This window comes from Chelonoidis abingdonii, chromosome 1 (genome assembly GCF_003597395.2).
Source record: "Chelonoidis abingdonii isolate Lonesome George chromosome 1, CheloAbing_2.0, whole genome shotgun sequence".
NCBI classification, from domain to species: Eukaryota; Metazoa; Chordata; order Testudines; family Testudinidae; genus Chelonoidis; species Chelonoidis abingdonii.
This window is the reverse complement of record NC_133769.1, coordinates 12,354,199-12,381,621: the sequence shown is the minus strand read 5'-3', so window position 1 is coordinate 12,381,621 and position 27,423 is coordinate 12,354,199. Positions and strand designations below refer to the sequence as shown.

Genomic DNA, 27,423 nt, shown 5'->3' with positions numbered 1-27,423 from the left:
GCTTCGACAGTTTCCGCAAGCTGCGACTTAAAGTAAGTTCCAGGCCTCCTCCGCATTTAATCCACAAGTTCCTCCGTCCAATTCCACTTCCTAACTAATTTCGCTTACTCTTTAAAATTCGCCTCGAGAAGTCGAAAACCCTAATCCCAGATCTTAACGTTTGTTTAGCCTTCCATCAATTTGAATTGATATCAGCTCAATGATCCTCGAACCTAAGGTTGTCCCCTAACCACCATTTCTTCTACGAGGTCCTCACTGCTCACAAAACCAATCTTAAAATGGCATCTCCTTTCGTAGGTACTTCAACTACTTGATGAAGATAATCCATGCCGCTATCACATCCAGAAAAATCTGGCCCCCTATTATTCTTAGCAAGCACTCGTCCTCCAGTCTATATCCGGGAAGTTGAAGTCTCGCCATAATCACACATTTCCCTTTGTGGTTTAGCTTCATTAAAGACATTAAGAGGTCTCTAATCCTATCCAAATCAGATCCGCGGGGTCTGTAGCACACCCCAAGCACTATCTCAGGGGAAGCTCTAGTAGCTTTTTTACCAGCGTGATTTTTAACCCAGACAGACTGCTGTCTTGGTCCATTCCATCACGTTCTGTATTTCATTACAGTTCCACCTCTCAATTATGTACAAGGGCTACTCCACCACCTTTGCCTTTCTTTTCCTGTCTTTTCCTAAACAGCACATAGCCTTCACATACCCGCTACTCCAGTCATGAGTACTATTGTCCACCAGCGTTTTCTGTATCCCTATATATCCGGTTTTCAACTTCCCGTGCCACCAGTAGCTCCAGTTCCTCCATCTTGTTACCTAGCGCTCCTCGCATTATACAGACATTTTAAATTTTTGCGCTTTGGCGTCAGTGACATTCTTTCCCCCATCGTGCACAGACCTTCTACCACCAAGGCATCACCCTGTTAGTTCTAGTTTCAACTCCGCTTTTCTTCCTTGGGTCAATCTTCGGTCCACAAGGGTATCCCTCTCCACTTTCGTTTACTTTTCCCTCTCCAGCGTTAAATTCGGCGTTGGAGATCTCCTTGAACATCTTCCCAACCATCTCCCCAACTTCCTAGTTTAAAGCTCTCTTAATGAGGTCGCTAGCCTCCATCCAGAAGGTCTATTTCCCTCCTTACGTTAGATAAGTTCCATCCCGATGCGAACAGTTTTGCCTGTCCGTAAACGCTTCCAATGACGGTACATCCCAAAGCGCCTCCTTATAGCACCCACTGCCTGAGCCATCTGTTAATCATTCATAATCTTGTCGCTCCTTCGTCGCCGCCGCTCTAGGAACTGCAGAAATCGGCAGAATCCCACTGAAGATCACCTGAGCCTCGATTTCCTTGAGCGTCTTCCCCAGTCTGACATAGTCCTCCTTGATACAGTCCAGCGAGTGACTAGCCGTATCATTCGTTCCCACATGAAGGACAATCAACGGGTTCTGGCATTAATTCTATTCCCATCCTTTAATTATTTATCAGTAGAATCTCATATCAGTTTTTCCATTATTTTACCCAGGACTGATGTCAGGCTAAACAGGTTGGATCAATATTCTTGCCCTTTCTGAAGATTGCTGCATTAGAACTCTTCCAGTCTTCTGTATTGCAAGATTTATTATAAATTAAATCAGTGGGCCAAAGATCTCCTCAGCTAACTCTTTCAGATCTCTAAGATACAAATTATCTAGGTCTCCTGATTTTAAAATATTTATCCTTAGATGTTGTCTAACTTCCTCCTTAGTAACTAAAGGACTTGAAAGCACTTCATCACCCTCATACGATACGAAAAGAATCCTGTGGCACCTTATAGACTAACAGACGTTTTGGAGCATGAGCTTTCGTGGGTGAATACCCACTTTGTCAGATGCATGACGAAGTGGGTATTCACCCACAACAGCTCATGCTCCAAAACGTCTGTTAGTCTATAAGGCGCCACAGGATTCTTTGCTGCTTTTACAGATCCAGACTAACACGGCTACCCCTCTGATATATGATACGAAAACATCATTCTGCTTCTTTCCAAATGTAGAATAGAAATCTTTATTCAACTCTTCTGCCATTTCTGCATCATTATTATCTTTGTCTAGTAATGGGACTATCCCATTGCTAGATTTTCTTTTGTTCCTGATGTACTTAAAAATATCCTTCTTATTGTGCTTAGATCTGCCAGCCATGAATTTTTCCCTCACGTCTTTAGCTTCCCTTATTGCTTTTCTGCACTTCATAACTTTTAATCTATATTGATTGCTCTCTCTTTCCCCCTCTTTCCTTTGTTTTCCTAAGTGCTGCCTTTTTTTTGTCACTGAACCAGCATGGGCTTTTAGCCAGAGCTCTCCTCTTTCTGATTGTGGAATCTTTGCTTTCGGGCCCTCTAATAAACTGTTCTGAAAGAATTCCTATTTTTCTGTCTATTTTGTTCTCGCCTGATGAATTTAACTCATAATTTTCCTCAGCTTTGGGAAATTAACCTTTATATAATTACTGGTTGGGACTGTCCTCTGCTTGAGTGTTGAATGTAATCATGTCATGATCACTGGTCCATAGGTAACCACCATCTTCCATTCCAGGAATTAATTTACCTTGATCCATCACAGTGAAGTCCAGAATAGAGTTGCCTTGTGTTGGATGCAATACCTTTTGTATTAGAAAATTATCATATATAATTTTTGGAAACTATTGATGTTTTACTGTTGCTTCATACCAAAAGGGCACCCATCAAGTATGTTCCCTAAGCTTTCTGTTTTGTTCCTCTGAAGACAGGTTCCTACGCAGTTGGACAGGATCCACTCACTACCGCTGTGGCTCCCTGTGGCTGATAGTGGAATTAGCTCTGGTAGCCAGTATGCCCTGCTCTGGTGGTGCTCCGCCCATCATCTCTTCTGCTCCTGGACCAACGTCCTTCCAAGAACCCTGGTGTCATTAGAGAGCAAGGGTGTTCAATTTTGTGCAATTAGCAAGTTGGCAACCCTAATCTACGAGCAAACTGAATGGGACATGCTGGCACAGGGGTACAACAGGGATCAGCTGCAGTGTTGCCTGAAAGCAAAGGAACTTTAGCAGAGATAGCGCAAGGTGAGGGAAGGAAACAAGAAATCTGGTGCTGCCTCACAGACTGACTGCTTTTACAGATCCCACCAGTACCCCACAGACCATGGTGGATACCTTGGAGGAGCCAGAGATGGAGCACTCTGCCATGAACAGCAAAGGGAAAGAGTAGGAGGAAGAGGGGGACTCCAACCATACCACAAGCCAGGACCTGTTTGAAAGGAGGAGTCTAGCCAGTTCCACAAGGTAAGCGTGGATGAACCCACTGATGAAAGATAAGGGAACTCGGTAAGTGCGTACTTTTCCTTACAATATTTTATTTGCTGTTCCTTCCTACCCACCCGCCCCCACTCCCCATCATTTAAAGATAGCACCAGGCCCATCGCCAAGTGCACAAGACAAAGGCATGGACTTTTCATTGCTTTGTGGGTATATTGTGAGAAACTGAAAGGTCAGCAAGTAAATTCAAAAGGAACTCTTGAACAGTACTATGGCAGACCTATTACACAACCCACATGGATTTGGTGTCCTGTGCTTGGGCAGAGGTAGAACATAGGTGGAGTTGGCATCTACTCTTCATTGCTCTGTTGGGTTAGGCAGAGGGCCCATGTAGAGAACTTTGTTTATGTGACCAGGCATGTCCCTTTTATCCTCCTGAGAGATCTTGATGACAGTCGCAAATGTTTCTAGAGAGGGCAGCCTTGTTTCTTCCTCTGGGATAATATGCTTTCCTACATCACTCCACAGAGTTCAGCTGGCACCATCGCAGCAAACAGGATAGCGGCATACAGATTTGGGCAGCTTCCGGACACCAGTCATAGCTGGGTTCGCTGTGCCTTTGTGACCCTCAGCCAAAATCATCACTGCCTGTGAAAAATAGTGCCAGTATTCACTGCCATTACCCTATACTGATACCCATGGAATAGGGCCAGAATTGTACAGCCTCATCCACTCACCCCCAGTCTTGCATGGCTGGCCATACTCACCATGGTTGGATCCGGATAGCAGTGCTGTACCAAAGTGCTCCAAAACTAAGTGTCAAGAAGCATTTATTATTAAAAGTATTTATGAGAATAAAGGAAAGGAGTTTGAAAACTTGTCTTTCCCTTTCTGTTGTGACTACGAATCTCTTTGTGAATCTGTCTGTTTTTATCAGCAGCTTCTGCTGTCATGGCCTCATGGGGTGCCTCCTCCACACCTGCAGGATGCTTGACCTGGATGAGGAGGACTGTGGCGGGGCGATGACTTACTGCTGCAGCGTCTCCTGCTGATTGACCAGGAAATTAGATCTTCCCAGCCCAGAGTGCCCTCTGCGGGCCGGTGTCTCGCCTGCCGCTGGCCCCGTGTCCTTTCTTGACCCCAGTGCCCTTTGACCAGGCATTCTGCCCACCGCAGTACCCCGTCACTCTAGGTCTCTCCTCCCAGGGGAACCCCCAACCCGCTAGCCCCACCTTGCCTCAGTGGCTACTGCCAGTCACTATCTAGCCTCTGCTCACTGGGACAGACTGCAGTCTGTAAACCACTCACCATCGGCAAGGAGGCATTGGACCAGCTGCCTCTGCCTATTCCTGGACTGCCCCTCTGCAGTCCTAGTACCCTTTTGTGGGCCCTTCAGTAGGCCTGCAGCCTGGGGTTTTACTAGGCTGGAGCTCCCCATCTCCCTCTGCGCTTCCCCAGCACCGCTCAACCCTAGGTACCCTGCTCAGCTCCCAGGCAGCCAGGTCCTTCTCTCTCAGACAGCTACAAAGATAATGTGTTTTTTTCCCAGTTTCTAGCCCTCAGCCCTCTTATAGGGCCAGCCATGGCCTGACTGGGGCATGGCCACACCTGTGGCTCCTTTCCCCCATTCAGCTTAGCTTTTCCCCCGTCCCAGCCTTCTCCCCGGGCATGAGCGGCGTGACCACCCCGGTACAAGGATGAAGAATAGGACCAGGGAGAACATGTTCTGTGAGATCCTTCCCTCAGCTCTTAGCTCCACCTAGGGTAACCAGCTGTCCTGATTTTATAGCGGCAGTTCCAATGTTCGAGGCTTTGTCTTATATAGATGCCTATTACCCCTCACTCCTTGTCTCAATTTTTCGTACTTACCATCTGGTTACCCTAGCGCCACCTGCTGCCTCCGCAGCTCCCATTGGCCGTGGTTCCTAGCCAATGGGAGCTGCGGAACCAGGGCTTGGGGCAGAGCAGAGGCAGCATGTAGAGCTAGGAGCTGGGGTCACACCTTCCCAGGAGCCAGGTAGGGAGCCTGCCTCAACCCCACCATCCCCCCAAGCATCCATGGCGCCCCCCTGGGCCGCAACCCTTGCCTCCGAGCACCTGTGGCACCCCTCCTGGGCGTGACACCCCCCCAGCACCTGCAGCAACCCCCAAGCACCTGCGGTGGACCCAGGGTCACCCTCCCAAGCACAACTTACCCCCCAGTTTTAGTCAGGGGTATACAGTGAGGGTCATGGATGGGCCACGAGGCATGAATTTTTGTTTACTGCCCATGACCTGTCCATAACTTTTACTAAAAATACCCATGATCAAAACGAAGTCTTACTGATGAGTGAGCCAGAATTTAAGGGTCTGTTTCAGGAGAGAGTGGGTGAGATTTTGTGGCCTGCAATGTGCAGGAGGTCAGACTAGATGATCATGATGGTCCCTTCTGGCCTTAATGTCTATGAGTCTATGAGTCTATATGCCAATACTGCATCAGATGGGAACAAAGGGCTTGGTGGCCCAATGTAACCAAGAGCATGGGGAAAAAAGGGAGGTCAGGCAAAAGGCCTGGGAGTCCCAGCAGGTCAAAGAGTGGGACATGCACCAGAACATTATGGGGCTTCTCAGGCAGCAAACCCAAATGATGCAGACCCTAGCTCATCTGCAGATCCAAAAATCCCAGACAGCCTTTGCACTCTTTGGAGAACTCCACGGTTGTAGCTCCCTACACCACCTTGTCAGTTTTCCTGCAGTGACTCAAGAGAACGAGCACCAATTTCAGGGCAGACTGTTAAGAATCAGGGCACAAACCCGAAACTGGCTGTGAGTTCTATACTTGGATTTCATGAAGCAAATATCAAGTGTAAACTTCTCAGACAGTGTAACAGGCTTAACATAGGGTCAGAGACAATCCGCTTGGTTACACTGTCACTGTCTTGTCATCCAGGTGAGCCTGCTTTTGTGATAGATGGTCCCTTACCCCAAGAATCACAGCTATATTCGGGTTACTGCCAGTCCCTGAGGACCAGTTTTTACCCCAGGTCAATTGTACCTTAGATTTCCCACCAAAGACAACACTTGGAGCCAATCCTTTAATCAATTGTCTAAAGATTGCACTCCCAAAGTCTAAGCAGCACAGAGATACAGTTTCTTCTTGTTAACAATTTTTATTCCCTTCCCCCCAGAGTTCAGTCTGATGGGATGATTTCACTGCATGTCTCCCCCTCATGGAGGGGGAAGGAATGCAATTAACATAGTGTCATAAACAAATAGTAGAAGTTAATAAAACAAAAGTACTTTATATCTCTTTTGACTGTAAAGGGTTAACAAGTTCAGTGAGCCTGGCTGTCATCTGACCAGAGGACCAATCAGGGGACAGGATACTTTCATCAAATCTTGAGGGAAGGGAAGTTTCTGTGTGTGCTGAGTTAGAATTTCGATTGTTTTGTTCACTTTCGGGGGGGCTCAGAGGGACAGAGGTAGCCCAACCACGGTTTACTCTCCAATCTCATCGATACAGGCGGCTTATCAGTTCAGAATAGTGATTTACTAGAGTAGATAAGGCGAGTTTAGGCTTCATGTCTTGTTCTTCTTTTATATTACCAAATCGTGCGTATTGGCTGGAAGGAGTTTGAATTGTGCATTTGGCTGAAGGTGTTCAAATTTGTATTTTTGCTGAAAGGATTTTAATTTGTACTGTGTTGATACTTGTCTGGGAGGGTGATTCCTCAGTGTCTATAGCTAAAAACCTGTTACCTAATCCCATCTTAAGTCTATTTTCCAAGATAAAATTTTTACTGTTTTCTCTCTTTTAAATTAAAAAGGGGGGGGCCTTTTCTGATTAAGAAACCTGATTTGGTTTTTATTCTATCTGCACGTGAACCCCAGGGGACAGGGTCTACCGATCCGCAGGGATTGGTGGGAGAAAGGAGGGAAGGGGGAGAGAGAGGTTAATTTCTCTCTGTGCTTTAGGATTAACTGTCTCTCTTAGGGAGAGTTCTGGGACCGGGGGAAAGAGAAGGCGGGAGGAAGGTGAATTTTCCTTTCTGTTTTGGTGATTCAAAGAGTTTGAATGCACAGTGAATCTTCCAGGTAACCCAGGGGAGGGGAAGCCTGGGAGAGGCAGGTGGGGGAAAGGGTTTACTTTCCTTGTGTTAAGATGCAGAGGATCTGGGTCTTGGGGTTCCCCGGGCAAGGTTTTGGGGGGACCAGAGTGTACTAGGCACTGAAATTCCTGGTTGGTGGCAGCGCTACAAGTACTAAGCTGGTAATTGAGCTTAGAGGAATTCATGCTGGTACCCCATCTTTTGGACGCTAAGGTTCAGGGTGGGGAATTGTACCATGACACACAGTCTTTGTTCTCTGATAAAAAGAACAGGAGTCCTTGTGGCACATTAGAGACATTTATTTGACCATAAGCTTTCATGGGTACAGCGCACTTCATCAGATGCATAGACTGGAACATATAGTAAGAAGATATATATATATATACAGAGACCATGAAAGGGTGGAAGTTGCCCTACCAACTCTAAGAGGCTAATTAATTTCGATGAGCTATTATCAGCAGGAGAAAAAAACTTTTGTAGTGACAATCAAGATGGCCCCTTTCAGACAGTTGACAAGAAGGTGTGAGGATACTTAACATGGAGCATCTCCACTCACTCACCCAGGGGAAATCAGGAGCTAGGCCATGGCAGCGAGGGGAGCGGCAGCTCCAGACACACAGCTGGCTGGCAAGAGTCACCCCAGGACTCGACCCCTGTGTTAGGGGGCTTATTCCTTTACCCTCTCACTTCCCTGGTCCTTCTCGCATGAACAGAGAGGAACAGTACCCGAAGTCCAAAGGCGCAAACAATTCGATGTTCCTTGGGGTGAACTTCCAGCAAGCATGATTCCTCAGTATCCCCCTTCCCAGCTCCGTGTCCCTGTCCCTGTTCCCATCTCCTGTTCCCAATCCCCCTTTAGCAAAACATGATCCCAATTCCCCCATCCCCAGTCCCTGTTCCCATTTCTCCCCCTCTTCCTGATTGACTCCAGACTATATAGTACAACTTGAATTCTGCTTAGCTGTACCTTAACCAATCACTTTACTGAAATTTAACTAACTAATCCTAACATATTGTAACATGGTTATTTAACTAATTATATGCCACCATCTTAGTTGGTTTACACCCAACAAAATTAACTATACAGCAGACAGAAACAATTACAGAACCAGACAGGGACCATGCAAATAAACATACAAAACAATACAGAAGTGAAGATTTCACAACTACATCAATGCAGACATAAGGGTTTTCCAGCTGTGTCTATTGATAAGAGAGTTCTTGCCAGACAGGATGCTATCAAACTAAGTTTCCTTTTACATCTTCTAGGCTCTACCCTTCCTCTGGAGGTGATAGGAATATCAGGACAGGATTGTATTCCTAATAGCCCAATAGCACCTTATTTCAGTGGGACTAGTTTGGGATGTGAAGATGTGACCATACACTTCCCAGCTTATGGCTGCCTAACTACATCTTAGGCTGTCACAGTAAGAGAAGGCCATTCCACAGACAGTGATCTTTGAGTCTTTCTTTCATATCTCTACAACTAGCTAAGTGATAAGAATTCACCTAAATTCCTAAAGTCTAGGCCTTTGCAGACAGGCCTGAATATCTATATCCTAACACCCTGCCCCGCGCCTGGCTCCCCTGCCTGCCTCAGCTTCCTGAGGGGTCCCGTGGGGAAGGACCCCATGGCTCCATCCACACACCCTAGTCCTCGGGGGAATCCCCCAGCCCTTGGGTGCTGAACGCACAGACCCCAGCCACACAGCTGGGCTCAAGGCACCTGGCTCCGCCAGCCTGGGCGTGTGCTACCATAACCCACGGCGGCGAGCCCACCTCTGCCCGCCCCCAATAGCCATGAGGTGTCACCGGGCTGTGCCCCCGCTGCTGGGGGCTGCCAGGGGGTGGCACCAGCTGTGTCCCTGCTATGGGCCATGGAGGCGGGAACCCCGTATTGCCACCTCTCGTGGTCCTGTTGCATCTCCTGGGCCCCTGGGTGGGGGATTAATCTCTCTGATGGACACAGGATGAAAACTTGGTCCTTCCCCCTGATTCAAAATGGCTGCCACTCCCATTGCTGTCCACGGGGCTGAAGCCTGCAAGGCGGCCGCCATTTCCCTATGGACTGACTGGAGGGGGCAGATGAGCTGCCCTAAGCAAAGATGGCCGCCATCTGCCATTGTTTTCAATGAGGTTGAAGCCATGCCCACAGCCAAAATGGCCGCCGCTGTCTGGGTCGTGGGGCTGGACTGGGAGCGGGCCGAGAACTAAACTGTGAGGAGCTTCAGAGAGTGACCCTGGGAAAGGTGGATGGGAAGAGAGGGGGCAAGAAGGAGGCTGAGGGGGGCAGGAGGTGTGGGGGTAGGAAGCAGGCTGATGGGGGTAGGAGGGAGGCTGAGGGGGTGATATGGGGGGTAGAAGGAGGCTGAGGGGGGCAGGAGGTCTGAGGTGGGGGAAAATTGAAGGAGGCAGGCGGTGTGGGGTTAGGAGGGTGGCTGAGGGGGGAAGTATGTGGGGTAGTGGGAAGCTGAGGGAGGCAGGGGATGTGGGGGTAGGAGGGAGGCTGAGTGGGCGGGAGGTGTGGGGTTAGGAGGGAGGCTGAGGGGCAGAAGAGGAGTGCAGGCCGGACTGTGGCGGTAGGAGGGTGGCTGAGGGGAAGAAGTGGTGGGTGTGGGAGGTGGTTAGTGAGCTGAGGGAGAGGCAGGGGATTGGGGGTAGGAGGTGGCTGATGCGGCGGTGTGGGTTAGGAGGGTGGCTGAAGGGGGAAGAGGTGTGGGGTTAGGAGGGAGGCTGAGGGGGGAGGAGGTGTGGGGTAGGGGAGGCGGTGGCTGGGGGAGAAGTTAGTGGGTGGTAGTGGATCTGAGGTGAGCAGGGAGGGATTGTGGGTAGGAGGGAGCTTGAGTGGGCAGGAGGATGTGGGGTTTAGGGAGGGTTGCTGAGGGGGAAGGAAGGTTGGGTTTAGGAGGTGCGAAGGGGGAAGGGTGTGGGTTAGGAGGGTGCTTGAGGGGGAAGAAGTGGGTAGTGGAAGCTTAGGGAGCAGGGATGTGGGGGTTAGGGGGTGCTAGTGGCGGAGGTGATGGGGTTAGGGGGTGGCTGAAGGGGGAAGACGGTGTGGGTTAGGGGGGAGCTGAGGGGGGAGGAGTGTGGGGGTAGGAGGGTGGCTAGGGAAGGAGTAGGTTGGGGTTAGTGGGAAGCTAGAGGAGCAGGGGGATGTGGGGTTTAGGAGGTTGGCTGAAGGGGGACGGGGTTGGGGTTTAGGAGGGTGGCTGAGGGGGAAGGAGTGTGGGTTAGGAGGGGAGGCTGAGGGGAGGAGGATGTGGGTAGAGGTGGCTGAGGGGAGAAGTAGGTGGGGTTAGTTGGGAAGCTTGTGGGAGCAGGGATTGTGCGGGTAGGAGGGGGCTGACGTTGGGCGGAGGTGTGGGGTTAGGGGTGGTGGCTGAAGGGAAGGACGGTGTGGGTAGGAGGTGGCTGAGGGGGAAAGAAGTGGGGTAGTGGGAAGCTGAGGGAGGCAGGGGATGTGGGGGTAGGAGGGAGGCTGAGTGGGCAGGAGGTGTGGGATTAGGAGGGAGGCTGAGGGGGGGAGGAGGTGTGGGGTTAGAAGGGTGGCTGAGGGGGGATATGAGGGTTGAAGGGTGGGAGGGAGGCTGAGGAGGTGCCAAGGAGAGAGATGGGGTGGAAGATGGAGGGATCAGATGACAGTTACCCCAGCGTGGGGTGGTTGTGGGGTAGGGGAGTCCCCTCCGAGCAGCCAGGGTAAGGCCGTCTTGCAGCGTCGCCAGTTCTTACGGATGGATCACAAATCGCAGGATTTGGACGCCTGCTGCAAGAACCACCGCAATGGTGCAAGAGGCTGGAGCTCACAAATGTCAGGGCTGGGTACACAGGCAGAACTGTGCAGGAGTTTTGGGTTGAGGACGCAGACCAGCCGTGCCTTCATGTATGGTCCTGGAGCAGCGAGAGGGTCCCGGGGCAGCACGAGGCAGGGGAGCGGGAAGTTGAGAACATGGTAGTGCAGGGACCCAGTCAGAGGAGAAGCCCTGGGACAGTGGGTGGTACATTAGATTAATAGATTGCAAGGCCAGAAGGGACCGTTGTGATTGTCTAGTCTGACCCCTGTAGAGCACAGGCCACAGAACTGCCCTACAATAATTCCTAGAGCAGATATTTGAGAAAAACATCCAATCTTGATTTAAAAATCATCAGTGATGGAGAATCCACCACGACTCTTGTTAAATTATTCCAGTGATTAATTACTCTCACTGTTAAATGTTTACCGCTTATTTCCAGTCTGAATTTGTCTAGCTTCAACTTCCAACCATCGGATCATTTTATGCCTTTGCTCGATTGAAGAGCCCATTATTAAATGCTTGTTCTCTGTGGAAGTACTTTACAGACTGTGATCAAGTCACCTCTTAACCTTCTCCTGGTTAAGCTAACTAGATTGAGATGTTTGAGTGTTGGTGCCAGGTGAAGACAGTAATAGGAAATGGATGGCAGTTCTCCTATCTTAGGGGTGAGGGAAGCTAAGCGGGGCCTCCATCCGAACAGCCAAAGAGAGGCGTGTATTTCTGAGTGCATTAAAGGTTGACTTTTCAACGTGAAATTCTCACAAACATCAGCAAAGAAACAGACTAAAAACATGATTTGATTTTTTTTAATAAAACATGATTTCTTGGGCCAATTTCATGATTCTTGAGGGTCTGATGCATGATTTTTGATCTCTTGAAGTGAGACCCTCTCCTACTGGTAGGTTCTCTTACCTGCAGACCCCCATGCCTGTGCAGCAGAGGAAAGTGAAGGGCGCTCCATCTGACATAAATGTCATCTACGAGTCCAAGGATGAAGGGAAAGCCAACGCGCAGGCCGGGCCAGCTGCTGTCATTGCAGGTGCAGGGGTCTCCTCCTACAGCAAGGGGAAGGGTGACCCAACCGCTCAGCCTCCCTTCCCCCCCCGCCCCTTCCGCCTGAGACGGGTGCCCTGACCACCACCTTGGTCTGTGCCCAGCCTTGCCAGACCCTTCCTGCCAAACGCCTCCCTCTTCTCATGTGACAACAGTGAAGAATCACAGAAAGAGGCGCTATCACAATGAGGGAAAGAAGATGATCCCTAAAGCTCCTCTGCCTCTCTCTGCTTCACTGTAGAGCGGTTCCCCACAGCCATTCCAGCCCCACTCCTGCCTGGCCCACCCTGATCTCTAGGACCCGTACTTCTGTCCACACCGCATCCCACTTACCTCCTTAATCCACTGACAAGGGCCAGAATTGGCAGGGAGGCTGCCTGGAGATGTGACCACGCAGGATTTCTGCTGGTAGGGAGCTGGGTCGTGGGGGTGCCCCTGTCTGGGGAGATCAGGAAAGGTTTCTGGCAGGAAGTCACCCCCATTTTGCTGGGTTCCATGGCTGCGGCTGCCTTACCTGGACACAGCACACAAGCATTCCCTGCGCCATCCAAGAAACAGGTAGCCAGATGCTGGAAGGCCATGAAAAGAGGGCACCTTGGCTGCCAGCCTGTTTAACTTAGTTGTGTAGGACAAGGTGGTTATTATTAACGTAGCACCTAGAGGTCCAACCAAGGTCAGGGCCCCATTGTGCTGCTGCTGTATGAACACGGGAGAGTCTCTGATCTGATGCGCTTAAATAGACGTGGGAGAAAGGCAGTATCGTTACCCCTATTTTACAGACTGGGAGCTAAGGCACAAAGAAGAATGGCTAGGTTCTCAAAGGGGCTTAGGGCCTAACTACATTTTTAGCCACTTAAGTGCAACATTTAGGTGCTCCTGATGTTAAAACCACTGCTCACCTGCTGCCCAACCCACTAAGTGCTTAAGTTTCCTAGGCACCTACGTTTCTGCTGGCAGTTGCCTTTGCTCATGCCTAGCTCCTGGCACCATGCCCCAGCTAATGAGCTGCTCAGAGCCCTAGCTCAAGCCAAAGCCCTGGGAGCCCTGAAATAAGATTCTCAAACTACATGTTCCTCCATCTGTCTCGCCAGCAGGGCCTGATCCCCTCAGTGCATGCGTATGGCTTCAAGTCTTCACAAAAAGTAGCCAGGTGTGTGTGTCCCAGAATACCCAGTAGCCCAATGGATAGGGCACTCAGCTGGGATGTGAGAGACTATTGATCCCAGGTCTCCCACATCCCAGGTGAGAGCTTTAAACACCAGCCTATGGGCTATGGGGGTGGAGGTGTTGCGGCTCTCACTATCTCTTTCCATTTGTGTAAATATTTATTTATTGGAGCAAGGACTGGAACCTGACTCTCGCCCTTCCCACGTGAATGCCCAAACCAGCAGAGTCAGTCTCTCACTTTCTCTGGCCCTAGTGATTTGTACAACATGGAATAGCTCCAACATGCAAGCCTGAGAGCGCTCACCCCAGAATAGCCAACAGCCTGGGATTTGGGGCACTTACCTGGCTTCAAGTCCCTGCTCCAAATCAGGCAGAGCAGGGATTTAAATGTGGGTCACCCACATCCCAGGTGAGAGCCCCTACCACTAGGCTATTGGCTTAGGCACCTAACTCCGGAAGAGGGTTCCCGGCTGAGGATCCCAAGCAGAAGGAAGTGCATGTTCATGTTCTCCATTTCCTTCCTGTTAGCATCTCCCAGTGCATCTCCATGGCGGCTCTCTGCCATCATCCTTGGGCCCATCTGCCTGATCTTGCTGATTCTGGTGATCGTGATGGCTCAACAGGGTGAGTGCTTCATAGCTTATAAAGCGAGAGGGGACCATTCTGATCATCTAATCTGATGTCCTGTGGAACACAGCAGTAACTGAATTAATTATTTTTAAACTACAGCAGATCTTTTAGAAAAAATCCAATCTTGATTTCAAAATTGTCAGTGATTAAAAATCCATTGCTCTTGGTAAGTTGTGCCAATGGTGGTTTACCCTCCCTGCCAGAAAATTGAGGTTCTATTCAGAATTTGTCTAGCTTCCATTCCTAGACACTGGATCTTGTTATACCTTTACTACACTGAAGAGCCCTCTAGGTTTTAAATTTCTGTGCCCCATGTAGATATAGACTATGATCTTGTCCTTTAACCTTGTCTTTCCTCAGTTAAATAGACTGAGCTCCTTAAATCTATCACAGTATAATGCAAGTTTTCCAATTCTTTAATAATTCTCCTGGCTCAGTTCCTGAGCCCTCTCCAGTTTTCAAAATCCTTTCAGACTTGTGGACACCAGAACGGGGCACAGTATTCTAGTAGCACTCACACCAGTGCCAAATACAGAGATAATAGAACCTCGCCACTCCTACTCAGGATTCCCTTGTTTAAACATCTGAGAATCACATTAGCCTCTTTTGACCACAGCGTCACACTGGATGCTCATGTTCAGTTGACTATCCCCCATGACCCTGAAATCTTTATCAGGTCACAGCTTCCCAGGATAAAGTCCATCAGCCTGGAAATACGGGTTTCTGTGTTCTTAGGTGTATACATTTATATCTGGCATATTAAAACACATATTGTTTGCTTGTGTCCAGCTTACCAAATGATCTAGATTGCTCTGTATCAGTGACCTGTCCATTCTGTCTTATTCATTTACCGCTCCCCCCATCTTTTTGCCTTCTGAAAACTTTATCAGTGGTGTTTTTCCATTCTCTTTCAGGTCACTGATAAAAATGTTAAATGGCGTAGGGCCAAGAACCAATCCCTGTGGGAACTCACTAGAAATACACCTGCTTGATGATGATTCTCTGTTTACAGCTATAATATGAGACCTATCTTTTAGCCAGTTTTTAATCCATTTAATATATCCTATGTTAAATTTATATTCTAATTTTTAATGAAAATGTCATGTGGTATCAAGTCAAATGCCTTACAAAAGACTGAATATATTATATCAACACTGTTGCCTTTATCAGTCAAACTTGTAATCTCATCACAAAAAGATACCAATTAATTTGACAGGATCTGTTTTCTATAAACCTATGTTGATTGGCATTAATTGTATTACCCTCCTTTAATACTTTATTAATGGGGTCCCGAATCAGCTGCTCCATTATGCTGCCTGGAATTAATGTCAGACTGACAGGCCTATAACTACCCAGACCATCCTGTTTACTCTTATTAAACATTGGCACAACATTAGCTTTCTTATAGTCTTTGGGAACTTCTCCAGTGTTCCAAGAATTATGGAAAATCAACTTAAATGGTTTCAGCCTGCTCCTCAGCCAGTTGATTTTAAAATGTCTGTCTTTAGTAGCTATTATTTGACATTCTCATGAGTTACCACTGGAATGGAAGTGTCATCATCATGATCTGATGTGAATTTTTCCCAAATATACAACAGAAATATTTATTGAACATTTCTGCCTTTTCTGCATTATTAATTCTATCATTTCAGTCTAGTAATAGACCAATTCCATTGTTAGAATACTTTTTATTACAAATGTATTTTAAAAGTTCTTATTGTCATTAATTGTGCTGACCATTGATGTCTCCTGGTACCCCTTTGCTTCCCTTATCAATTTTCTACAGTTCCTAATTTTTTATTTATATTCATTATTGTTGACTTCCCTTTCTTCTGCTTGTTCTGTATTGAAGGTTTTTGTAGCTGCCTTCATAACCCCTCTAAAAAAGGCTAGTGTTTTTACCAGCATGGCCTTCTTCCTTGATTGTGGCATTGTGATTTTTGGGCATGTAGTAAAGTATTCTTAAACAGTTCCCTATTATCATTCATGTTTTTTGATTAAGTTCTTCCTCCCAGCTGGTTTGGCTCATAATTATTTTTAGTTTTGTGAAACTGGCTCTTTTAAAGCACTATCTATATTACTGGGTTTGGACATTACTCTGTTTGCACGTTATAAATTTGATCAAGTCATGATCACTTCTGTGTAATCATCCACTAATTTTTAGTTCTGTGATCAGTTCATCTTTATCTGTCAACACAAATACAGAATGCTCCTGTATTGGCTGCAACACTTTTTGAATTAGAAAATTGTCATCTATATTACTTAGAAATTCCAATGATGTCTTAGCAGCATGAGACCTCCAGCATGTGTCATGCAAATTGAAGTCCCCGATGATCACACAGATTTTTCCCCACTACATATTATAGTTAGGGATGTGAGGATCCAGTCATCCTCTTCTCCCTAATGTGATTTGCTGGTCTGTAGCAGACACCAACTAATACCCATCTTATGCTTTATCTGATAGGACATTGATCCATAACTATTCATTCCCCCATCAGCCATTCTTTTTTTATGACCAGGATTGACATCAGGTTGACAGGGCTATATAATTACCTGGATCGTCCCATTTACCCATTTTAAATATTGCACAACTTTTATTTTCTTCCAGTTCTCTGGAATTTACCCAGTATTCCAAGACTTATTGAGAATCAACATTAATGGTCCAGAGCCTGCTCTTCTAAACCCATTTGATCCAAGTAATCCAGACCTGCTAATTTTAAAATGTCTGACATTAGTAGCTAATATTTAACATCCTCCTGAGTTGGTGTTGGAATGCAAAGTATTTACTCACCATCGTCATCAAACTATATTATCTGAATTTTCCCAAATAGAGAACAGAAATATTTGACCACTGTCTTCTTTGCATTTCACCTGTTAAGCTGTGATGTAAAGTGATCATTCAGCCCCATCTTTCTTACTGAACCTTCCAGCTGCTGCTTTCCATGGGGCTGAGGATTTAACGGTTACCTGGAAGACATGGCTCAAGCCCTGTCACCTGTACACTTCATGGTCCTCCCCCGCAGGACATTTACAGGTGACAATGAACGATGGACTGAGTTGGTAACAGAGGTGGAGCTGGCCGTTTGTGGGGTCTTCACAGGAGTAACATCCACCACCTCATCTGTAACCCCTCAAGCCAATGAGCCCCTCAGGCTCTGTCAAGCTCCTTGGCCTCTGATGTCCCCCTGTCCATAAATCTAGAAGCCAGGAGTCAGTCCTAGCTCTGTGTTCTAGTTGGTGAGGTGGGTAGGGCTGCTAAGGAATTGACCCCCTGGCCCAGCCCTCTAATTGTCCTGTAGAGTGAAACTCAAGAGAGATAGGACCAGAACATCCTCATTGGCACTGGGGATCAGACTAGGCCTGAGTCCTGCCATTTTAATGCCCAGTACAAGACGTGCCTCTTGGAGTGGGACCTCTACCTAAGGTTCTGCCCTGGAGAACATCCACCTAGACTGATCCAACCTGCAGAAGTGGCTATAAATGGGGTGCGGAGTGACATCCATGTTTGAACATGTATAATCATGACTCCCTCAATCAGTACAGAGGCTAGAGTGATAGGCACAATGAAGTGCAGGTGGAGAGACACTCAGGATCTCACATGGGGAATCAGAGCTGGGACATTAGCTGGTGTATTGTGAGGTCCATGGTAGATCAGGGCCTTCTGGATAGACACAGGCCAAAGGTGCCACCACAGGGGATTCTGATTGTACAGTCTGGCTCTGAACTCCTTCTGGACCATCAGGAATCAAAAGTTATTCCCATGGCCATGTGAATGGTAACTAGGTGCCTTGGTACCATGGTGATGGCTACTAGAGAGAGATTCTTCCCTTAGTGTCTGCCCAGAGGCGCTCTGGTCCTGTGGTGACACTGGCTGTATAAATACCTGCTTAGGTACAAATAAGCATAAAAAGGATTTGCCCCGTGACCTCTGGGATGTTGCTGATCTCCCTCTACAAACGTACAGCCTTGAGTACATTTTCTACAATATCCTCAACGTAAATGTTGACGGTTCTGTTACTGGGAGGGGGAATGGATCAGGTGGCCAAATAGGTGTGACGGGTTGGATCACAGAATCCCCCTTGGGAGCTGCCACCTGATGTGTCAAGACCACTTCTGCCCCTGTTTTCCTGCCCTGTCAGCTTAGGACTTCCATGCCCTGCCTGGTTTGAGCCAGACCCACTAGCCTGCTGCAAACCCAGACCCGTGTCTGAATCACATCCCCTAACAGCTGCAGGCTTCACTGAAAGCAGCTTACAGATGTGTTCTTCCCTTTAACACTCAGCTGCCCAAATCCCAATGGGGTCCAAAACCCAAATAAATCTGCTTTACCCTGTATAAAGCTTGTACAGAGTAAACTCATAAATTGTCTACCCTCTATAACACTGCTAGAGAGATATGCACAGCTGTTTGCCCATCCAGGTATTAACACATACTCTGAGTTAATAAGTAAAAAGTGATTTTATTAAATACAGAAAGTAGGATTTAAGTGGTTCCAAGTAGTAACAGACAGAACACAGTGAATTACTAAGTAAAATAAAATAAAACATGCAAATTTTTGTCTAATGCAGTAAGAAACTGAATACAGATAAGATCCTCACCAGTTCCAGAATGCTTCCTTTTACTGACTAATCTCCTTTTAGTCGGGGTCCAACAATCACTCACACCCCTTGCACTCACTGTCCTTTGTTCCAGTTTCTTTCAGGTATCTTTGGGGGTGGAGAGGCTCTCTCTTTAACCAGCTGAAGACCAAAATGGAGGGGTCTCTCACAGGCTTAAATAGACTTTCTCTTGTGGGTGGAGACACCCTCCTCCCTCCTATGCAAAGTTCAGCTACAAAATGGAATATTGGAGTCACCTGGGCAAGTCACGTGTCCATGCATGACTGAGGGTATGGCTACACTTGGAATTTCAAAGCGCTGCCACGGCAGCGCTTTGAAGTGTGAGTGTGGTCGGAGTGGCAGTGCTGGGAGAGAGCTCTCCCAGCGCTGCATGTAAACCACATCCTTTACAGGTGTAGCGTACAGTGCTGGGAGCTGTGCTCCCAGCGCTGCCACCTTGATTACAGTGAGGCTTTACAGCGCTGTATCTTGCAGCGCTCAGGGGGATGTTTTTTCACACCCCTGAGTGTGAAAGTTGCAGCGCTGTAAAGTGTGAGTGTAGCCATACCCTGAGTTCCTTACCAGCCAAGCCACATTCCTGGGAAAGCCCAGATGTGGATTGGTGTCTTCAAGTTCATTGTTGGCTTAAGTGTTTCTTGGTGGGGCACTTACTGAGAATAGTCTTTTCTCAGGAACCCGACCAATATTCATAACTTTGAATGCAGAAATGATCCATACATACAAATAGGATTAATAGATTCAGTAGATCATAACCTTTACAGAGATATGTTGCATAGAATATGTAGCATAAAACACATTCTAGTTATGTTATATATATATACAGCCATAAGCATATTTCTGTAAAGCCTTATAAGTAACACCATCACAAACGGTCTCTGTCATCTGTCATGTAATGAGTTAACATTTGTCAGCCCCACCCGAAATGTACGACATGCAAGTTCCAAGCATTGTGGTTATTTGTTGATAAAACACAGGGAGCGTCCATCTCTGATATTTCCTGCAGAGACGCCAGTTTCAAAACAATGGTGCCGATTTCCCTCTCGCTCACCCTGGGGTGAATAAGGAAGGACTCCTCTGATATCATTGGAATTTGACTAGCGTAAGATTGATACAAGCAAGAGGAGACCCATGTCTCACATTCCCTGTCAGTCAGTAGGTGGCTGTACCCACACATGCTCACAGTCCATCTCATGCTCTAAAACACCCCAGGATGATCCAGGCTAGAGCAATCCACTGGCTCTGGGCACCCCATTATTTTATGATTTTTCTTGTGTCTTTTAAGTTTACCAGCTGTCCCAGAAATCGGAGCAACAGCTGGAGGTCACTGACATGGAAAACATAATCCTCTCAGACACTCTGCAGCAGCTGACAACTGGCAAGGGTAAGGAATCAGCTACAGCCTCTGAGGAAAAGACTCCACCCATCCACCAATTCCTCCCTCCCCCCTTACACCCTCAGCTAATCTCTTCTTTATCTATATTCTACCTACCTCTGATCCCTTCCCACCTCCCTAGATCCCAAGGGGGAAGGATAGCTCAATGGTTTGAGCATCGGCCTCCTAAACCTACAGTGGTGCATTGAATCCTTAAGGGGGCCATCTGGGGCAAAATCAGTCCTGCTTATAAAGGCAGGGGACTGGACTTGATGACCGCTCAGGGTCCTTTCCAGCTCTATGAGATTGGTATATCTCTATATATTTGGGGGAGGGGATAGCTCAGTGGTTTGAGCATTGGCCTGCTAAACCCAGCATTATGAGCTCAATCCTTGAGGGGGTTGTTTAGGGAACTGAGGTTAAAAAAAAAACTGCCTGGGGATTTGTTCTGCTTTGAGCAGGGAGTTGATCTTCTAACCAGATGATCTTCTGAGGTCCCTTCCAACCCTGATATTCTATGATTCTCTCCCTATGTCCTTCTCTGTATTTCCTTAGATCCTTATCTATTCTTTCTATTCCAGATCTTTATCTGATCTGTCTTCCTTTTATTGTGTTCATCACCAAGGGAACTCAGTTCTTACTAATTCCTGTCTCCATCATCCTCTAACTCCTGTTCTCAGAAGATAGGCTATAACTGTCCCTCACTCCCTGACCCACCCTCCCCACTGAGATGAAAACTCATGGTACCAATTTACTGTGCACCCTACTTGTTGCTTGGAAAAAGGAGCTGATGGTCAAAGGCAGGAGGGCCAGCTGGACTGCTCAATGTGAGAAGACATGTGCAGGGATGGGTCAGCTATTTAGAATTCTAAGCGAGGGGAATTTCCCATCATCCTTCACACCCAGCAATGCAGAACTATGGTAACAAAATGATCTTGGAGAATGAGGATTGAAAGTCTGTCTGTTTTCCCTTTTCTTCAAGAGGACAACTGCAGCATGTGTGAGGTGGACTGGGACCAGCAGGCAGCCAGCTGTTACTCCTTTTCTACATCTGCGAAATCCTGGCATAACAGCTTAGATGCATGTACTGCAATATCAGCCAGTCTGGTGAAGAAAACACGAAGAAGGAGCTGGTACAGAGCCACCTCTGCTTCTCTTCTTTATTGATAATTGGTTGCTGATAAGACAATTACATACACACTGATGCTACTGTTTACACTAGAGTTTACACTACTCAGCTTTTAGTGACACAGCTGTGCTGTTACAACCGTGCCACTAAAAGGCAAGCAGTGTAGCCACTGTTTGTCGCCAGGAGAGAGCTCTCCTGCTGACAAAAAAATTCCACCCCCAACGAGTAGCGTTAGTGTTGTCGCCAGGAGAGTGCTCCTGCCGACTACGCACGGTGTACACTGGCACTTGTCATCTACAAAACTTTTTCTCTTTCGGGGGGGGGGTATTTTTTTAACACCTCTGAATGACAAAAGTTTGTCTTTCACTTGCCAGTGTAGACAAAGCCTTAGAATCTGTGGCATTCGAGGGAGGAGCGAAGTGGGGGACTGACTGGCTTTGGGGATGTGGAATGGGACATGAGGCCTATCATCTCTAATGTCAGTAGTGACACCTTCCATTGAGTTCCCAGTGGGCAGGTGTTAACTGGCCTCCTTGTTGTCATCCTCATTAGAGTCCAAGGATGGAATGGGCTATGGGAGCTAACACTCTTCCCTCCTAGAAGTCAACATGCACAGCACGAGGAGGAGGGAGCTTGCCCTCGGAGTCCAGTCTCTGCTTCTGTCATCGCAGATCCTTTCAGGAGCACAGAGTGCATTTAAAGAACAGTTAGGTCTTAGTTAGCATTAGTGACTGGGAGACCCAATGCAAATGACTGAACTTTGTGAATTAGCAAGCAAGTGAAAAAGTCAAGATAACTACCTATGGAACTCACTTCTGCAGGATACTGAGGCAAATAATTTAGGGAGATTTAGGCAAAGATCAGATTTCTGCCTGAATGAGAAGAGCATTTAGCAACGTGAGCTAGGATAAAAGGGCCTGGGCCATTGATCCTTGTGCTTCAGGTCATAAACAGATCAGCTAACTGGGGAGTCATGGAGGAATGACCTCTATGCTGCTGTATTGCACGGTGGGCAAGATGCATTATGGGTCTTTTCCCACCTCGTGGTGAAGCATCCAGCACTGGCCCCTCTCATGGCAGTGTGCTACTGCACGAGATGGGCCATCGCTGGGCTCTGGTTTGGTAGTTCCCGGGCCCTTGGTTCCTGCTTTTATTCCTCCTTGCCAAGAATAATCTATGCGGAAGTCTTGTTTGGGAACAGCATGAGGGATAGGATAGTTTGGGGGTTAAGTCAGTGTCATAAGTAGATAGGTAAGGTAAGGGTTAAGTTTCTTTTACCTGGAAAGGGTAACCAAACACCTGACCAGAGGACCAATCAGAGAACTGGATTGTTTAAAGTCAGGGGCGGGAATTTGTATACTCGGGGTCTTTTTTGTTTTCTCGGCTGTGAGTAAACAAGGTTTCCTCCTAACTCCTTCTTATCTCAAATATTATACCAAAAGTCTGTGAGTACAAAGGAACCCAAAGCAATTCGGCTGTGAGGAGCTTTGGGTTGTATTTACAGATGTGGATTGCTGGGTCTTTGTTGTTCCTCGGCTGTGAGGAACAAGCTACCTTACTGATTCCAATCTTCTTCTCATTCTACTAAGGGGCAGTGAGTACAAACCGAGAACAAAGTAAAATCGGCTATGATATGCTTTGCTTTGTACTTACTGTGTGTGATTGCTGGTCTATTTAAATTGGCTATTTTTTAAATCAGACTGGGGTATTCAGATTTTCTTAAGTAGGAGCCTGTATAAATGTTTATGCAAGTTATTAGTCTGTATTGTCTCTTTTTCTATATAAAGCTTTCTTTTTTTTAAAACTTGTGGAAGTTTCTTTTTCTAGTAAGGCAGAGAAAGTGAAACCTCTGTATCAGGTACCTGTCTCCCTCACGGGAAGGCAGGCACGGGGAAAGGCAAAGCCAAGCTGTTGGTATTTTGCATCTCAATTGTCCTGAGGGCAGAGAACGCTTATCTCTTGGGAAGCAGAGAAACCGGTTTCTTGATACTTGCAGGCTAGACCAAGAGGCAAGCCTGGGAAGGAGGGGGGAAGGGGTTTTCTCCCCTGCTTTTAGCATCCAAGGGATTTGGAATCTGGGTGTCCCACCAAGGGAGGGTTGGGGACACCAGAGAGAGGAAAGGGGGGATCAGGCCCTAGCAATTCCTGATCTGGTGGCAGCCTATCAGATCTAAGCTGGAGATTAAGCTTAGAGAACTTCATGCTAGTACTTCATATTTGAACTCTAATGTTCAAATTGAGGATTAATACTATGACAGTCAGGAACTAGGAGCCAGGAAAGCGAGGGTCTGTTCCATTGATTCAGTACTTGTCCCTGGGAGGGTCACTTAGGCCAATGTATCAAACACAGAGGCTACAGAGTCAGACACCTCTACCTATAGTTTAGACAATTAAATCATTGGCCCGATTTCCAGAGGGACTCGGCCCCTGTTTTTACCCAGATGCCTGCAAAGGGGGAAAAAACGGTTATTCGGGGATTGATTGTTGTCCTTTGCTGTTCGGAGCAGGAGTTCTTGAAACATGAGATCTCCAAGCGTGTGTACGTGCGCCAGGGACAGCAATTCCACTTCAGTTTCTGGACAGGGCTGAACTACGACAACGACATCGGGAACTGGACGTGGGCTGATGGCTCCCCTTTCTCCTTCCAGCTGTATGTCTCTCCTCACTGCCTGTGCCCGTCCAAGGGCACTGATCCAGTTCAACGTTGGCTCTGACTGGGGTAGCTCCTCCATAAATGGGGATAATGGTTAGAACCAGCCAAACATTTTTCATTGGAACATTTTTTTCAGTGACAAATGGCTTTTCATATAAAATTTTCATTTTTTTCACAATTTTCCAATGTAAACTGAAAAGTTTTTGGTAAGAATTTCCACTTTTCAGTGAAAAGGTTTTGGTTTTGATTGAATATTGAGGGGGAAATTAAAAGAAAAAAAGTCCAGGTGGAAAATAAGTAGTTTCTGAGCAGCTCTAACCAAAATGATCCGCCTTTGCAAAGTGCTCTGGGACCTTTGGCTGTAAAGTGACAAGTATCATGTATTACAGCATACCAGATTTAGAGTAAATCTCAGGAAAAACTTGCTTACTGTAAGACCAGTAGGACAGTGGAGCAGATGCCTAGGGAAGTCGTGGAATCTCCTTCACTGGAAGTTTTCAGAAAGAGGCTGGATAGCCGTCTGTCTTGAGTGGTTTAGACACAACAAATCCCGCATCTTGGCAGGGGATTAGACTGGATGACCCTTTGTGGTCCCGTCTATGATTATTGGCGTCCCAAAGCTATCCCTATTCAGGAGGTGGCTTTGTGCAGAATCCATATCATACTGGATAGCTGTTCACAAGCCACCACCCATGCAGCTCAGTCTCCTATGCTATGGCTGTGGTGGCTAGGAGGCTCTCATTGGCTCATGACTATGGTGGCAGAGGCAGGAATGAGCCACACAGACTGAGCTCCCCTAGGGATGAGGCACATCAGCAATGAGGGGAGTGGGGAAAAAACACACACCTGCAGGGAGTGGGAGAAAACACTCACTTCTGCAGGTCTTCAAACAACCCCCGAGGCCTCTCCAAGCCCATCATAAGAAGGAAGCGCCCCCACAGTCCAGGACACACTGACTCTAGCACCAGACTCTGCCAGAACAACAGATGCAAAACCTGCAGCCATAGCTTCACTGCTACGATGATCAACACCCCTCACAACACATCTTTCAAGATCCCTGGGTCCCATGTGGTGTACCTCATCTAGTGTACTACGTGCCCAATAATAACTACACCTCTGCCTCAATATAACGCTGTCCTCGGGAGCCAAAAAATCTTACCACGTTATAGGTGAAACTGCATTATATCAAACTTGCTTTGATCTGCCGGAGTGCACAACTCCCTCTCACCCCCCCAAGCACTGCTTTACTGCGTTATATCCGAATTTGTGTTATATCAGGGTAAAGGTGTATGTGGGTAGAACCAGACAATGACTACACGCTCAAATGAACGCACATAGGGAAATGAGAAGGGACAAAAACACCCTAATTCATGTGTGCAAACACTTTGCACATAGCAATCACTTTATATCTGACTCTCCTTCTCAAAGGAAATCTGCACAACACCTCCAAAAGACAAGCCTGGGAACTTAAATTCATAACTTTGCTAGACACTCAAAATCATGGACTGAACAGAGACAATCTATGACTCACTAACAACCCTTCCCCTCCCTGCAGCTGCCTTTTTCCTCCCTTTCTCTATTGCCTCGCACTGGAGGGTTGTTAAAAGGCCACTTCACCTTGAACTTTGAAATGTGTCTATAGTGTAGTTGTAGCTGGGTTGGTCTCAGGATATTAGAGAAGCAAGGGAGGGGGAGGTATTAGCTTTTATTGGATCAACTTCTGTTGGTGAGAGGGAGGAACTGTGAGCCATCCAAGGTCTGTGCTTCGAAAGCCTCTCTCTCTCTCTCCAACAGAAGCTGGTCCAATAACAAAAAGCAGCTAGGCCACCTTGTCTCCCTTGCAATATTTTTTAACTGTTTAGGCTAAACAGTCTGTTCCACCTCGTGTTTAACTGTGACACTGCACACCTTTCCCACACCTGAAGAAGAGCTGTGTGTGGCTAGAAAGCTTCTCTCTCTCGCCAACAGAAGTTGGTCCAGTAAAAGATTTGACCTCACTCACCTTGCCCCTGCTGGACACAGAGATGCACGTGGTGATGGGAGCCACATAAGAACCTACCATTAGCAAAATGGCAACATGGCCCTGACTCTTCAGTGCCTGGCCCTGTGTGTCAGGCAAAGCAGGTGTTAAATACCAGCGTTCGGATTTGGTTTTCCTCCCACTTTGCAGAGGTGTCAGTGATGACCCAGATGCCGGGCAGGGGAGACTCACCCAGGGTTGTCAGTCTGACCATCTCTCCTTTATGCACTATGGTAAATGCACTTTGAAGACAATTCTTAACCAGTGCAGCTGAGAAGGGCTAAATGCCCCAGCCTGTGGCTGGCCCCCCACCGCTGGCAGTGAGACGGGGCCTGTGCTTGACAGGTTTCAGGTCCTGGGAGCTGAAGGCTGCGCGTACATGCAGAAGGGGAATATCTACACACAGAGCTGCGCCAAATGGGAGGTTTATATCTGTGAGAAGCCAGCCAAGTTTGGGGGGAACTGAGGAACAACAGCATGAGTGGCCTCAGGGCCTCTGCGGATCTTCCCCATCCTGGCACAATGTGGGTGTCACGCTCAGCCTGTTCATCACAACCGCACTGAGCTCAGTGGGGACCCGTAGCCAGGAGCCTGCTGCCAAGTTCTCCCTGTTACCATTAGTTAAAGGTGTGTTGACAGCAGTTGCTCAGTTATTGACTGTGTTTGAGTAAATAAAATGCGGGTTTTAAAAGGCCAAAGACGTCCTTGTGCTTTAGTCTGTGTTTCCTCATAAATTGCTCTGGGTGGGGCTTCTTCTATGGCCCAGTATGAGAATTAATTTCCTTTAATGGGTGATCAAGCTGGAATAGTCCACAATGGACTGGCCGGACTGGATGATAAACTAAACAGTAATAAGTCACCAGGACCAGATGGGATCACCCAAGAGTTCTGAAGGAACTCAAGTGTGAAATTGCAGGACTGCTAACTGGTATGTAACCTATCATTTAAATCAGCTGCTGTCCCAGATGAATGGAGAATAGTTAGGGTGATGCCAGTTTTTAAAAAAGGCTCCAGAGGGATCCCACGTAATATACTTCGAACAAGACTCGTGGAAATCATCTGACAGTAGCAATATCAGTGATATCCGTGGTCCTATTTCAATCATACAGCATCTGAGTTTCATTTCTCAGAGTGGGGCAGAGCCCCAGCTAGTGGCACTCTGAGAAGGATGTTGCATTAGCATTTCCTCTGTGAAGTAAATAGCTGGTTATTGGGACCGCAGCCCCATGGGCAGGGTGATTTCCCACCGTGCAATCTGCAACCGTGTTCCAGCCTGATGACTCCTGCTGCATCTTTTCCCGGTGGTCATTGACATCCACCAGCTTCCCAAAGGCCCCATTTGTGGCTTCTGCGTCTACCCCTAATATTGGAGTTTTGTCACATCATATAATTTGGGGCTGCAGGCTCAGGGTACGTCTACACTGCACGATTATTTCGAAGTAGTTTAAACCGATATTACAAAACCGATGCTATAAAATCGGTTTTGCGCGTCCACAGTGCGATCAAAAAATCGATTGCTTATGTCCATGGTCCAAGGCTACCATCGATTTCAGGAGCGGTGCACTGTGGGTAGCTGTTCCTCAGCTATCCCATAGTTCCCACTTCCGTGTTGAGAGCACAGTGCCTGA

At 47.4% G+C, this 27,423-nt stretch overlaps 1 protein-coding gene and 2 long non-coding RNA genes across 3 annotated transcripts in view; 2 read left to right on the top strand and 1 right to left on the bottom strand.

Annotated features, from left to right (window-relative positions):
* LOC142046592 (uncharacterized) overlaps positions 1–27,423 on the top strand; it is a 209,358-nt gene that overhangs the window by 153,815 nt on the left and 28,120 nt on the right. The gene's annotated exons all lie outside the window — the stretch shown is intronic.
* On the top strand, positions 10,972–26,465 carry LOC116825753 (oxidized low-density lipoprotein receptor 1-like). The gene is given in 7 exon segments (XM_032781996.2): positions 10,972–12,191; positions 13,901–13,996; positions 19,904–20,002; positions 20,976–21,104; positions 21,107–21,126; positions 23,630–23,772; positions 26,141–26,465. Coding segments are annotated over 7 exon segments (723 nt in total). The 5' UTR covers positions 10,972–12,076; the 3' UTR covers positions 26,262–26,465.
* LOC142046585 (uncharacterized) overlaps positions 13,981–27,423 on the bottom strand; it is a 27,333-nt gene continuing 13,890 nt past the window's right edge. The window contains exon 3 of the long non-coding RNA XR_012655567.1: positions 13,981–14,056. This is a non-coding gene — a long non-coding RNA (uncharacterized LOC142046585). The remainder of the gene's footprint in view (positions 14,057–27,423) is intronic.